At 36.6% G+C, this 14,263-nt stretch overlaps 2 protein-coding genes across 2 annotated transcripts; both read right to left on the bottom strand.

Annotated features, from left to right (window-relative positions):
* Nucleotides 1-6,568: 6,568 nt before the first annotated feature.
* LOC131611674 (SH3 domain-containing protein C23A1.17-like) lies at nt 6,569-8,133 on the bottom strand. The gene is made up of 3 exons (XM_058883599.1): nt 7,681-8,133; nt 6,976-7,596; nt 6,569-6,897 (listed from the first exon to the last, which is right to left on the bottom strand). The coding sequence occupies exons 1-3, from the start codon at nt 7,702-7,704 to the stop codon at nt 6,679-6,681; spliced, it is 864 nt and encodes a 287-aa protein (XP_058739582.1). The 5' UTR covers nt 7,705-8,133; the 3' UTR covers nt 6,569-6,678.
* Nucleotides 8,014-10,885, bottom strand: LOC131611665 (uncharacterized). Its single transcript, XM_058883592.1, has 3 exons — nt 10,504-10,885; nt 8,786-10,341; nt 8,014-8,700 (listed from the first exon to the last, which is right to left on the bottom strand). The coding sequence occupies exons 2-3, from the start codon at nt 10,190-10,192 to the stop codon at nt 8,146-8,148; spliced, it is 1,962 nt and encodes a 653-aa protein (XP_058739575.1). The 5' UTR covers nt 10,193-10,341; nt 10,504-10,885; the 3' UTR covers nt 8,014-8,145.
* Nucleotides 10,886-14,263: the final 3,378 nt, after the last annotated feature.

Raw genomic sequence — 14,263 nt, 5'->3', positions numbered from 1 at the left:
GGAAATCAAACGAATGCATGGTTTATATATCCATCGTAATCAAGGTCACACAAGGTCACACAAACAAGGTTCAAAGTCACGAGCATGGGGTCAAGGTTAAAAACCACCCACAAAGGTATGTGCTAAGGATTTTTGTACCTGTACAACGGGTTCTACAAAGTTCCCGAGGTCTGCATTCCATCTCGAGAATATTATCGGCTTAAGCAATTAACTCACCCACCAATAATATTCTAAAGAGAAACTCGCTCGAGTGTAGTATCGCGTGACAACCAATTAGGACTTCACCCAAATAGTCTCCGCACTACGTCCTAAAAGGCTAAGATGGGTTAAGGTATTCTAAGGTCCTCAGCTTTACAGACCCAACCAAAAGTAACAATGCTTTCACGACTGACTCGTTCAACACTATCACCTTTAGCCAAGCCATTCTCCACTGAGTTGTGGGTCTCAAGTCAGCTCACGAAGGAATAACTCCACATAAGCCAAAATGACTATACCACATCCTATCTTAATGTACACTCAAGTCCGGGTATAGGACTTATCTCACACAAGTATCACCCAAGCACCCATAAAAAAAAAAAAATATACAAATAAAGATATATACAAAAGAAATAGCAAACAAGAAGCAATAACATAAACACACAGATAAACAAAATAGGCTAAACCCACTTAGAGAAGTCCCCAGCAGAGTCGCCACTTTTCTGTAGCGGCAAAAATTTTGAGTTTAAGTCATTGGTTAACTTAAATCGTTAAAAAGCAAGAGTCGCCACCGAACTTTTTTAATTCCAAAAGAGGAAAGGGAAAAAACTCGAAAAAACCACAAAAGAAATCTGGATACGGGGGTTGGTTATGTAAGGGGAAGGTGTTAGCACCCCTCACATCTGTGGTACTCCACAGGAACCTTTTGAAAATCTGTGTTTGTGTTAAAACTATTTTTTTTGTTTGCTAAAAGAAATGAGAAAAGAAATATATACAAAAGAAAAAGGTTATTTACAAAAGAAGAAGGGTATTTACAAAAGTTTGCTCGGCAAGACGTTGTGTCTTGTGCCTACATACCTCCTCAGTGCAATGGAGAAGTCAGAGCATTTGTAGTTCTGCTCAAAAGTTTTGAAAAAAGGTTTTATTGAAAACAAGTTTTAAAGGGAAAAGAGTGCAAGCGCACAAAAGAGTTTAAAGATCACATGACAAAAGTCAAGGTTTTATTATGAAAAGAGTTTTGAAAAACAGGTCGATGGCGGTGCTCAAGGCACTCGACTTACAAAGAGTTGGTTGGGAGCTTGGTATATGGACCCAGTAATGCGGGGGTGAACAGTTTGTTTAAAAAGAAGATGGAAGAAGTAAATGGAAACATACAAGCTAATACAGGTAAAATCCATACAAGCAAGCATACAAGTTCAAGCATAAAGGGATGAACATGAAAGAGGTATAATAAGGGTGTACGTGCGAGTGTGCATGTGTAAGTACAGTTGATGGCGATGCGTGAAGTGCAATCGACTTATGGTAGAAAACGGCTAAGAACCTAATTTTAGTTTGAAAAACAGTTAAAGCATGCAAGCAATAATAAAGCGGTAAAGGAAAGCGGTAAAATTATTACAAGGCCTCGGGGATGGGGATTACACACTTAACGAATGGGGATGAAAATAAACTACGAATTATTACAACCCAATCGAAAAATAAAGCGGAAGATAACAGATAATATATACAAAAATTAAAATTAAAATGAATTATAAATGTCCAAAAGCAATATCCAAGAGCTCAATGATAGTAATACCTCACAAAAGTCAAGAAAACATTAGCAACGGATATATATAATGATGCATGAGTAAATGACAAAGATATACTAACAAATATTAATCAAAATTAACTAAAGAGAAAATAACAATAAGCATATTAAATCCAAAAAGAAATTAAAATAAGCAACATATTTTTGGTATTTTAAATATGAAAAATAAAATCTAATTCTAAGCATGTTTTTGGTATTTTTAAATATGAGAAATTAAACTAATCAATTATCATGAGAAATTAAACTAATCAATTAACATGAGAAATTAAACTAATCAATTAACATGAGAAAATAAACTAACAAAATTAACTTAACAAAATATTTTTTATATTTTTTAATATGCAAATAAAATGAAAATCTAAGTATTAAAATATTTTTGTATTTTTTTTTATATTGAAGACTAAAACAATTATCAAAATAAAACTAAAGAAGACAATAGAATAAAATTAAAATGGACTTAGAACAAGCAGTAGAATGGGGTGCAAGTAAATAAGATTCGCTGGCCCAAAATCTATAGGCTCAAGAAAATCAGAAAAAACTCAGACTAAAGGGGGTGCGCTGGACTATACAGCGGTGTAGCCAGTAAAACGAGTTGGGCCGGATCAACACAAGCCCAAAAGCAAATCAAATCAGTCCCAAGGGGGGTCTATGCGTGACAACAGGGTGTTAAAGATCAGCAAAACAAAATGGGCTTAATCAAATCATGCCCAACATTAACATTGGGACAAAACCCTAATGAATACATGAGGGACCGTCCGTCCTCTTTCTCACGTTCCTCTCTCACTCTGTTCCGATTCTCACTCACACTCTGTTCTCTCAATCCTCTCAAACTCATGTCGAAACAAAAACAACAAAAACCTTCATCTCTCATGATCTCTCTCTCTCTCTCGACTGTGTTTTTATATCAAACTCACCAACCAAAATCCCTCAATAATCTTTCTCGCCTCTCTCGTCAGCTCTCTCTCAACATCAATAACAAATAACTCATGAAGAGATTCAAAACAACAACAAAAATTCAACAATCATACTCAATCAATACCACAACTATGCAACGGAAATTAAAAGCTAGAATAGAAACAATCAGCAAGCAAAAACGGAAGCGAAGGAAAGCGATATTTACCGTAGAAGATGTAGACGTCACGTCGGTGTTGAATTGATTCTGTCGAAGAGATCCGCCTCGTCTCCCTCTCGTTCTTGCGCGTGCTTCTGCTATGTTGCGTGTTGTTATGTGCTCGTCGGTTCTTGCGCTCCCGATCTGATGCTGAATCGGTGTGAGTTGAAGCTTGGTTTAATGTTGTTGCGGTTTTCGTTGGTAAATGAAGGAAGCTTGTGGTGATTGATCTGTTATGAGTTGTAGTGTTCGGTATCGCGTCAGTGCTCGATCGGTGGTTGATGATATGGTTTTGTGAGTGAGTTTTTGGTTTTGTGAGGTGTGGTTTGATGATACTGATGTACGTGGAGTTTGTAAAGAGTGTAAATGGAAATTAGTGCAGGTTAAGTATTACACAGAGATTTACATGGAAGGTTTGTATGGTGGGTTTGCGAAGGTTTTTAGCGTGATTTGCAGGTTGAAGGTTTGAGTGATTTGGTATTTGGAGGAAGTCTCAAACAAATTTGGCAGAGTAACATTACTTTTTCTTCCTCCTCCTCTTATGATCTGAACATATGTATATATAGCACTAGGAGATTGAGGGCAAAAAAGAGATTTGAGAGGAGATAGGGAATCAAATTCTGTTATGGTGGAGGAGAAATGCTGATTTTGTGGGAAATGGAAAGGAAACGCGTGAGAAGGATCATGAAAGAGCTGGCCAAGTTTGTTATTCAGTTTTGTCTGTAGTGAGCTTCTAGAATGGATGATGAGGTGTAATGTCATGATATTTTGGCTTGCTGAGAGGATAACCGTGTGATGCATTTGGTGAAATGGTCTCACTTAATTTGATTTGAATCTTTACAATAAAGCTTGGACCAACTAATTGATAATGGGCCTTAAAACTTGATTCAACTTGGATCCAAAAATGAGTTTTTTTATTTGCACCTATAAAAAGAAAATAAAACAAAAATAACAAAATAAAAGTAATAACAAATATGATAAAATTGATTTATTAATTTTAATTATAAACTCAACTTAAATCTAAATTGAATTTAAAATTAAAATTATAAATCCTAAAAGGATTAGAAAAAATAAACAAAAATACTATTAATTCTACCATGATGTTATGAAATGAATGTATATATATTTTTTTCAATTTTTTGAATGAGAATGATGCAAATGAGTACTACATATAATTTTTTTGGATTTTTGAGATAAAATAAGAATACTAAATGTAAATGATGTAGATAAAAAGTCGGGGCAAAATTTAGGGTACAACAGTAACCATTACTTGTAATGTTGTCTTTAGTAACATTGGAATAGAGTTGTTGGATGGCTTTGCTATCTGTCATCTGCACCTTCCTTTGTTGTGTTGGAAACATTGTTGGATACATAATTGACTCCTCATCAGAAGTATGATCAAGTCCTAATATATGGCATATCTGATGCATCACTTAATTAATAATTGATTGATTGGTGGCAACTAGAGTATGTAGTACTAGATTCTACATACAAAATAATAGGATTTGATGGATTGAAATACATGAACTTTGTATCATTTTTCCCTTTATGTCATAGAAGTTTTCAAATATTTTGTCTTTCACTTAATTAATTCCTTGTACATTCAAGATTCTCTATCTTATGATTGTGTTCTATTTGAGTCAATTGTTTTTGGTTTTCTTACATTAGCCACATATAAACATGTTTTTCTTAGGTTCTGATTGTTATCTACCTATGTCAAACAAATTTTATTATAGCACCTTAGAACTTAAGGTACTGCATATGCATTCTGCCTATATCAAATCAGGATACAGTGATCGGAGAACTTTGCGGATTGATTGTACTTTTTCTTGTATATTCTGAGTTTTTTGTTGTGATTTACTTCAGTAGAACATCTTATTCTTTTCTGTTGAACTATATCTTTCTCTCATGTCATAATTTTTTTCTCTTATATTGAAAAAAATTAAAATCATTTAGTAATAGGTTAATCCCATCTTCATTTTAGAGTCTGCAATCTAATAATTATGATGTATTGAAATTATTAAGTAATTTATAGGTACCCATTCAATACAAAATAGATTTGAGACACTTTCTTATATTTACTGATACAAACAGATTTAATAACTCAGAATATATTTATTAGGAGCTTCTCCCCCTTCCCAAATGTTCAAGAGCTTGGTCTCTCCCACTAACCACCTAATAACTCCAAGACAACCCCTTCTGTCTGGCCCCTTTTCCTATTTATTCTTATTACAAGCTCTTATTTGGAATAGTTTATATTTTAGGAAAAGCAGTATGTTAGGTGAAGTATAGCATTAGCTTGGTTTCAAATTTTTGTGTATTTTTCTATTTTAGATTTCAAAATTTATGTTCTCTAATGATTGTAAAGGATAAAATAGTAGCCATGTCATAATATAGAGAAGATTAAAGACAATAGATATTGAAAGTGTCCATGTGGTATGAGGCAATTGAATAGATAATTGAAAATAAATAATCAATTGAATACTTGTAATTTATTCTTAAATTCAGATACATTTAAGTGCTAATTATTTAAGTGCTAATTTTGGAAGACATGTTGGTTATGGTTATGTTGATATCTTTCTTGTTTGTCATTGTAATTTTGGCTTACATTTTAGTTTATCTAAAATGGTTATGGTTATGTGATATCTAACTTCTTGTTGTAATTTTGATTTTGTTTTGTAGAGATAACATCGCCGACATTGGTTAATCTTGATGATGATGAAGACTTTGCAAGTTAAAAGTGTTTCAGAAGACCCTAGTTTAATTTTAGTTGCTTTGGTTTAAGAACTAGTTCGAATGAATTTTGGTTTAAGAAATGGTTCGAATGAATTTTGGTTTAAGAACTAGTTCGAATGAATTTTGGTTTAAGAAATGGTTCGATTGAATTTTGGTTTAAGAAAAGTTGTATTTAGATACTAGGATTTGATTTTTTCGAGCTTATCTACTGATATAAATTTTGTGACACTGTTTGGGAGACTTTATCAAAACAAATTATGACATTTTTTATAAGCTTTTTTTAGCTTATTTTTATAACTTCAAGTTAGCTTACGAGAACAGCTTATTTTTATTTTTTTGCTATAAAAATGACTTATACAAGCTTATTCATAAGTGCTTATTTTTATAAGCACTTGTGCTATAAGCCGTAAATAAGTTGTTTATCCAAACAGTCCTAAATATTGTTAAAATTGACTAATTTATGATTTTTTTAACGAGTTTTGACTTTTGCAATTTTAAATAAATTTGGATTTTGAATATGAATATAGATAAAAAAAATTAAGTTAAAAATTATGTATAATAGTATATTAAAAAAGTTTATAAGAAAATGCTAAAAATAAATTTAAATAGATTTTTTTATTAAAAAAATTTAAAACTAAGTATAACGGTTCGGTTCTTTAGTAAATGGTTCGGTTTGGAAAAATTGTCTTCTAATGGTTTGGTACGGTTCGGAATTCCGAACCGTTATGCCAAACCAAAACTTTTGGTTCAGTTCGGTTCTAAAAAAATTGAAACGGTTCGGTACGGTTCGGATACATTAATATAATGGTTCAGTTTGGTTCGGTTCAGTTTTCTGATAGAACCGAACCATGAACAGCCCTAAACATAAGGATCACATTACTTAAGTTGCAAATCACATAGAAAGTGGAGCTCCATTATAGTAGTTGCAAAGTACCAAAAAGTAAAGCTCCAAAACAAAGTACATAATAATACAGCATTACCAAAACAAAGTACATAATCAAAATAGCACTGCTTATAAGTTTCAATCAAAATACATAAAGATAATAGGTCTTCATTGAGTCATGTTCCTTTGGATGTCTTCCCACTTGCTTGACCCTATAGCACTGCCTACACTTTCTTCTTCATCATCTTCAGGAATTACAAGTGGTTCCTCTGCATCCCTTCCAGGCCCCATTATGTTTTTTGTCCTTAATGTATTAAGCCTGTCACTTTTTCTTGTAGGAGATGTAACAACAGCAGTCTTTTTCCTTGGTGATATCATTGCTTTCACCTGCCATTACAGAAGATAATTAGCATTAGCAATGAAAATACACTTGGCATTTATAAGAAGCATGATGAACAAACTTACAGGATCAGATTCCACAGTCTTGGCAGTAGGAGCTGGTGACTTAGTCCTTGGAACCTTAAAGCTTTTGACAGTAGGTTTTGGTGCCTTAGGACATTTGCCTATAAAAGTTTTGGGGCCTGATGTTTTGGGACCAGATGTTTTGGGGCCTGATGTTTTGGGACCAGATGTTTTGGGGCCTGATGTTTTGGGAGCAGATGTTTTGGGGCCAGACCTATTTGACTTCACGGGACTTGCATCAACACTCAATGGTTGAATATCCAAGATTTCATCATCATTCAATAATGCTTCAAGCTCATCAGGGTCTATACCACAATACATTCTCATGGCTTCAGCAGAAGATTGTGTACTTGCAGGCTGGGGCACATTGTTAGCATCAACATTGTTAGCATCAACATCAGGCTCAGGCACATCTGGATCAGGCACATCAGTACTTGCAGCAACATCTGGCTCAGGCACATCTGGATCAGGCACAGCTGGATCAGGCACATCAGTACTTGCAGCAACATCTGGCTGGGGCACAGTATTACTAGCAGCAATGTCAGGCACAGTATTTGCAGCAACATTAGACTTCTTACTTTTCTTATTCTGGACTCCTTTTTTAGTTGTTCCCTTTGGCACACCCTGCAACCATCCCAATAAAATCAGAAATATATGGTATAATGACATTCAAAAAGATATGGTATAATGACAATTTGAGATACAAACCCTTTTTTTTGATGTTGTCTCCATTGGTGCAGTTTGAGTTTGACTACCTTGGGTGGCTGCAACAGTTCTTGGCACTTCTCCTTGAACACATGCTAGTTGCTTATTTTTCTTACAAGTCCTTTTGTTGTGTCCATACTCAAAGCAAGTCTTACACCTGTGACTTGTATTTGTCCTTTGCCATTTGTTTTGAGAAGCTTCATCTGGCTCTCTTCTTCTGAGTTTCTTGGGTCTACCTGGACCTCTCTTAAAACTAGGTGGCAAAATGTTTGGGTCAGAAGTCCTTGGCCATTTATTTTGGCCATTAATAGGGGTGATAACTTCATTATAGCATGCTAAATATGTATCCCTATGATAACATTTGTGGACATACTTAATGGGATCATCAACTTTCCTATTTATGGCTGCAACTGCATGTCTACAAGGGATACCAACCAAATCCCAAAAGTTACAAGAACAGGTATTTTTTTATAAATCTACAACAAAGCTATCTGTGAACATAACATGTGTGACCTGAAAGGTTAATCTACCAGCATAGGTTGGTAACCAATTTGCACTTTTTTCTATCTCCCTATCTAACATCCTAAGGGGTTTTGACATGATATCTCCCTTGTAATTTTCTACTTTCTCCCTAAGAGTGGCAAATCTCCCCATGAGATAGTTCCTAATCCACTCAAACATGGTGATAATAGGTTTATCTCTTTGCATTAAAATTGTAGCATTAAAGGATTCACTTAGGTTGTTCATCAGAACATCACACTTAGAGTGAAATGGAAATGCATGCTTACACCACTTATGTTTGGGTATAGCATTTAACCAATCATAAGCATCTAAACTAACCTCCTTAATCTGGTTCATTTTCTCTTCATGTGCTTCAAAATAGGTGGCCTTTGCTGCAGCCATTATGAGATCTCTGTATAGTGTACCACCTCCATACTTCTTCTTAAAGTTGGCATATAAATGCCTCAAGCAAAATCTGTGTTCAAACTCAGGGTACTCTTCCTCAAATACACTTACAAGTCCCTACACAATTAACATTAGATCAGACATAGAGAAACAGTAATGAGGTACTAACAGAAATAAAGAAACATGAATAAGGTACAAATACCTTCTGCTGGTCAGACATAAAGCACCATCTGTTTTCATGGCCAATATCCTCAAGAAGTAACTTAACAAACCAACTCCAAGAGTCTCTAGTTTCAGTCTCCACAACTCCAAAGGCAAGAGGAAGGTATTGGTCATTTGCATCCCTACTAACAGCAATCAGCAAGATCCCACCATATTTGTTTTTGAGGTGACATCCATCTAACCCTATGAATGGTCTGCATCCAACCTTCAATGCTTTTTTAGTTCCATCAAAACACATGTAGCATCTTTCAAACCTTGGAGGTGTTCCAGAAATATTCAGCTTAAATGTATTTCCTACCGATGCCCTCCTCAATTCAGCTCCATAAGACCAAAGCATACTGTATTGCTTGGCTGAGTCTCCTTCAACAACCTTTCTAGCTAGCTGCCTGGCCTTAAAAGCCCTACACCCAGTAATTTCAGTAGAATACCTAAGTCTTACATCAGCCACAACTTCATTCAATTTCATACCTGAGTTGTTCTTTAATTTGTCAACAATTACCCTAGAGACCCAATCAGCATTAGCATTCTTGTTAAAGAACTTCCTACCACATTTGTGCTTTGCATATAGAGTTTTGATCCTAAATGTTGTTGTTCTCAAAACCCTACTGCATAAGACTGTGTAGTCACATTGTTTTTTGTCCTTACAAACAACCCTACACCTTGTTAAATCATTTTTGGCAAACCTCACCTCCCTACCATTCAACACATTGTGTTCAAGCACAGCCTTCTTAAATTGCTTTAGAGAAGCAAACTCCATTCCCACCTTGAATTGGAACTCTTTTCTTAGTTTTTCACCTTCATTAAATCTGATCACTGGTGGCCTCTCATCAGCACTATCATCATCTGCCCCACTGTCAATATCATCAGTCATGTAACCATCATCAATTACATGTTCCCTATCCATCTCATCAGAAATCAAACCCTTCTTAACACCTTGACTGATCCCAGCACCAACAGGATCATGCACATTACTTGTCCCAGCACCAACACCATTACCAGCATCATCATTCCCAGCTCTTCCCCCCTTCTCCACATGACTTGGACCTTCACCAATGAGATCATCAAAATCATGCATTCTCTCCTCTTCACTGTCTTCAAAGTGTATGCCATTCAATGAGTCCTCAGATGATTCACTATTAACCTCTTCAATTTCCTCATCAACAACATGGCCTTTTTCTTTCCCTATTAACCTCTCCATGAAAGTCTTCTCACTACCAGGTAATCTTGTCTCTGCGTATATCTCGACATCACACTTATTCTCCTCAGCACACACAGCTAACTTACTTGCATCAACATCATTATCAAATGGTTTAAGATCATTTCCAAGACTTTCCTTTTCTGTCTTCCACCACATCTTAACATCTTCGACTTTAAATGCAGAATCCATATCCTTAATCAAGTCAACTGCTTCAAAATATGACCAATAATCTGGGTCTTGACCACTAACAGCATAAACGTTCCCCCTTCATATGTTAACCCTTCATCCTTTACAAAAGAACCTTTCGTATAGAAAACCACTTTAAATAAACCCATTTCCTACACGTTTCAAGAAAAAACAAAGGTAGGTTCAGTTTTTAAGAAATTTCATAAACCCTAGCTTTCAGGTACGTAATACAGTTGGAAGCGTTTTCTATTACTATCATTACTAGGAGATACTATTAGTACTGCAAAGAATAAACATATTGAAGTGGGCCTTACCTTGTCGTTCTTGGAACCGCAACAAGCTGCGCAATCTTCGTCAATGGAGGGACCACAGGGGCGCGCTGAGGGATTGAAGGGAACACAAGGGACCACACCTTTCTATTAGGGATTCTGAAATGTTTTTTGGATTAGGGATTTTGAACGTAGAATTAGGGATTCTGAATGTAGAAGTAAATACCACCTAAGCTAATTTAATACAACATAATTTAAAAGAAAAACAAAAATTAATTACACGTAGGCTGCCACATAAGCAACCGTTAGTGGAATCTGACGTCAGGGACTAATAATTGAGACGGAAAATTTTTAAGGGATGAAAAGTTGAAGGAAATTTTTTGAGGGACTAAAAATGAAAACTCAAATATTTAGAGGGACGAAAAACTTATTTAACCCTTTATTTTAATTTAAATTTTCTAAAAAGTTATCAAAATAGCGTCGTTTTTTTAGAAAAAACAAACATTTAATCCGTCCGTTTTCAAAATCGTCACTTCTCCAATTTTTTTCAATATTGATCAGTTTTGGCCAGCTCTCAATAGTTTAATAACATATCTGATCCAACAATTAAATCACATTGATGACCCTTCCGATTCCCGGTTCGACTGACCGGTCCAATCTGATTTTCGAAACACAAGTTTCTCTTGCTTTTGTATTGTTGATCCCTCATATTTGATACACAAATATAAATGTATTTCTTATTTTTATATAATTTAGTTCATAATTTCTTTGATGTTTAGCCACACTAATATTGAATGTTTGAATCCGCCCCTGAATCAGAGTCGACATATCCTTCAATTGATGCTTTACAATCTTCACCCAAGGCTCCACCATAAATTAGGACTCTGTTCAGAGACCCATTTATGTACCTTAAAATCCACTTCAATGCTTGCCAGTGAGCCTTTCCAGGATTCGCCATGTACCTGCTTACAAGGCTTACTGCATATGTTATGTCGGGTCTAGTACAGACCATAGCATACATCAAAGAACCAACTATACTAGCATATGGGATGCTATTCATATAGGCTCTTTCGACATCAGTAATGGGGCACTGATCAATACTCAGCTTGAATTGAGGGTTTGTTGGAGTCACAACTGGCTTCGAATTCGACATACCAAACTTTTCGAGAATCTTCCGTAGATATGCTTCTTGAGATAAGCATAACTTCGACTTCTTTCTATCTCTTCGAATGTCAATTCCAAGAATCCTGTAAGCAGCTCCCAGATCCTTCATATCGAACTCCTTATTGAGTTCAGCCTTCACCCTCGTCACATCTTCAACATTGTTGCTTGCTATAAGAATATCATCCACATAAAGCAACAAGATAACAAATGAATTACCAGGTCGAAATCTGAAGTAAACGCAGTGGTCAAATTGACTTCTAATGAAACTTATGCGTGCCATGAACTTGTCGAATCTCCTATTCCATTGTCGAGGAGATTGTTTCAGCCCATACAAAGATCTCTTTAACTTGCACACATAATCTTCCTTCCCCTTTTCGACATACCCTTCAGGTTGCCTCATCAGGATCGTTTCATCTAGATCACCATACAAGAACGCAGTCTTCACATCCATCTGTTCCAGTTCAAGATCGAACTGTGCCACCATGGCAAGCAACATTCGAATGGACCTATGCTTCACAACAGGAGAAAACACATCATTGAAGTCGACACCTTCTTTCTGAGTGAAACCCCTTGCAACTAACCTTGCCTTGTATCTTTTTGACGTCACTCCTTCAATTCCTTCCTTAACTTTGAAAATCCATTTACAGCTGACTAACCTTGCCCCATCAGGCTTCTTGATCAGTTCCCAAGTATCATTATCATGAAGAGATTTCATCTCATCATCCATGGCCTTCATCCATTTAGTCTTATTTCGACTCCTCATAACTTCCTTGTAGTCTCTAGGTTCTTCGTCTAGAACCTTACTTGCAGAGATTAAGGCATAAGCTATAAGATCTGCATACCCAAGTCTCTGAGGTGCCTTGATGACTCTTCTCGACCTATCTCTCGACAATAGGTAGTCATCGTCAGTTTCCTCAACTTCCTCAGCATCTTCTGCTTCTTCTTCGACTTCATCAGGGATATGCAATTCAGCATCAACATGCTCCACCTCAACAGGAATCTCTACCTGTTCTAGCTCTTCTGCACTTCGACCATCATCATCAGTTTTCTTGAAAGCCATTTCAGCTTCATTGAAAACTACATCTCGACTGGTGATACACCTCCTGTGACCTGGCTCTAGGCACCATAGCCTATAAGCTTTGACTCCTTCAGGGTATCCCATGAACATGCATTTCAGAGCTCTAGGTTCGACCTTGTCTTGCCTAATGTGAGCATAGGCTACACAGCCAAATACTCTCAGTTTGTCGAGATCTGGTGGATGTCCCGACCAAACTTCTTCAGGTGTCTTCATATCTAACGCTGTCAAAGGACATCTGTTTATCAGATATGTTGCTGTCGAAACAACCTCAGCCCAGAACACCTTCTTTAACCCAGCACTAGTCAACATACATCTGGCTCTCTCCAAAATAGTTCGATTAAACCTTTATCCAAACCATTTTGCTGTGGAGTACCTGCAGTAGTTCTATGCCTTGCAATACCAGAGGCAGCATAAAAACTGTCGAATGCCTCATTGCAAAATTCAAGGCCATTGTCGGTTCTCAACCTCTTGACCTTTCTGCCAGTCTGATTTTCAACCAGAGTCTTCCAACTTTTGAAATTCTCAAAAGTTTCATCCTTAGTCTTCTGGATGAATACCCATAATTTTCTGGAATAATCATCTACTATGGATAGAAAATACCTTGCTCCTGAATGTGATGGACACCTTGCAGGCCCCCAAAGATCAGCATGGATGTAATCAAGGGATCCATGTGTTCTTTGTTTGCCTTTGTCGAACTTCACTCTGCAAGATTTTCCAAGTACACAAGGTTCACAAAACTTCAGCTTTTCGACTTTGTCTCCACCAAACAGATTTTGTTTCCCTAATTCGACCAGACCCCTTTCACTGACATGGCCCAATCTCATGTGCCATATTTGTGTCTTCGACAAAGGTTTCGTGGATGCAACATTTGTCGAACCACTTACAACTTCATCCTCAAGGGTATACAAGCCTTGTTTCTTTACGCCTCTCAAGACTTCCTTCGACCCCTTCATGACTCTTAGGATACTTTTCTCTCCTTGGAAAACATGTCCATTCTTGTCGAATTCACCAAGAGAAAGCAGATTTCTCTTTAAATCAGGAACATACCTGACTTCAGTCAACAACCTTATTGACTCATCATGGAGCTTGAATCTCACAGATCCAACACCTGCAATCTTGCAAGCCGTGTTGTTTTCCAGCAATACTGATCCACCATCTTGATCACATAATTCCTCGAACAAGTCTTTGTTCGGAGTCATGTGCCAAGTGCAACCTGAATCCATAATCCACTCTCTTCTCGAGTCACTGCTTGAAACCACAAGAACATCAGATGATTCGAAATCATCTTGAACAATGGCTGCATTGCCAGTATCCTTACCTCCATGATCTTTCAGGCGTTCAGGGCACACCTTTCTTGTGTGACCCTCCTTCTTACAATGATAGCATCGAATGCCAGATGCTTCGCCATTGTAAGACTTCGACTGGCTTTTTCCCTTCTTCTTGTCAAACTTTCCATCCTTTCGTAAGAGTTTTCCTTTAACGGCCAAACCTTCGCCAACAGTCGAATGTTTATGCTCCTTTCGTTCGTTCAAGTCTTTTGAATATAGGGCTGATTGAACTTCT

Source organism: Vicia villosa, linkage group LG1 (assembly GCF_029867415.1).
Source record: "Vicia villosa cultivar HV-30 ecotype Madison, WI linkage group LG1, Vvil1.0, whole genome shotgun sequence".
In the NCBI taxonomy this organism is placed as follows: domain Eukaryota; kingdom Viridiplantae; phylum Streptophyta; class Magnoliopsida; order Fabales; family Fabaceae; genus Vicia; species Vicia villosa.
Note: the sequence above shows the minus strand (reverse complement) of the source record. Positions and strands in the feature narration are given on the sequence as shown.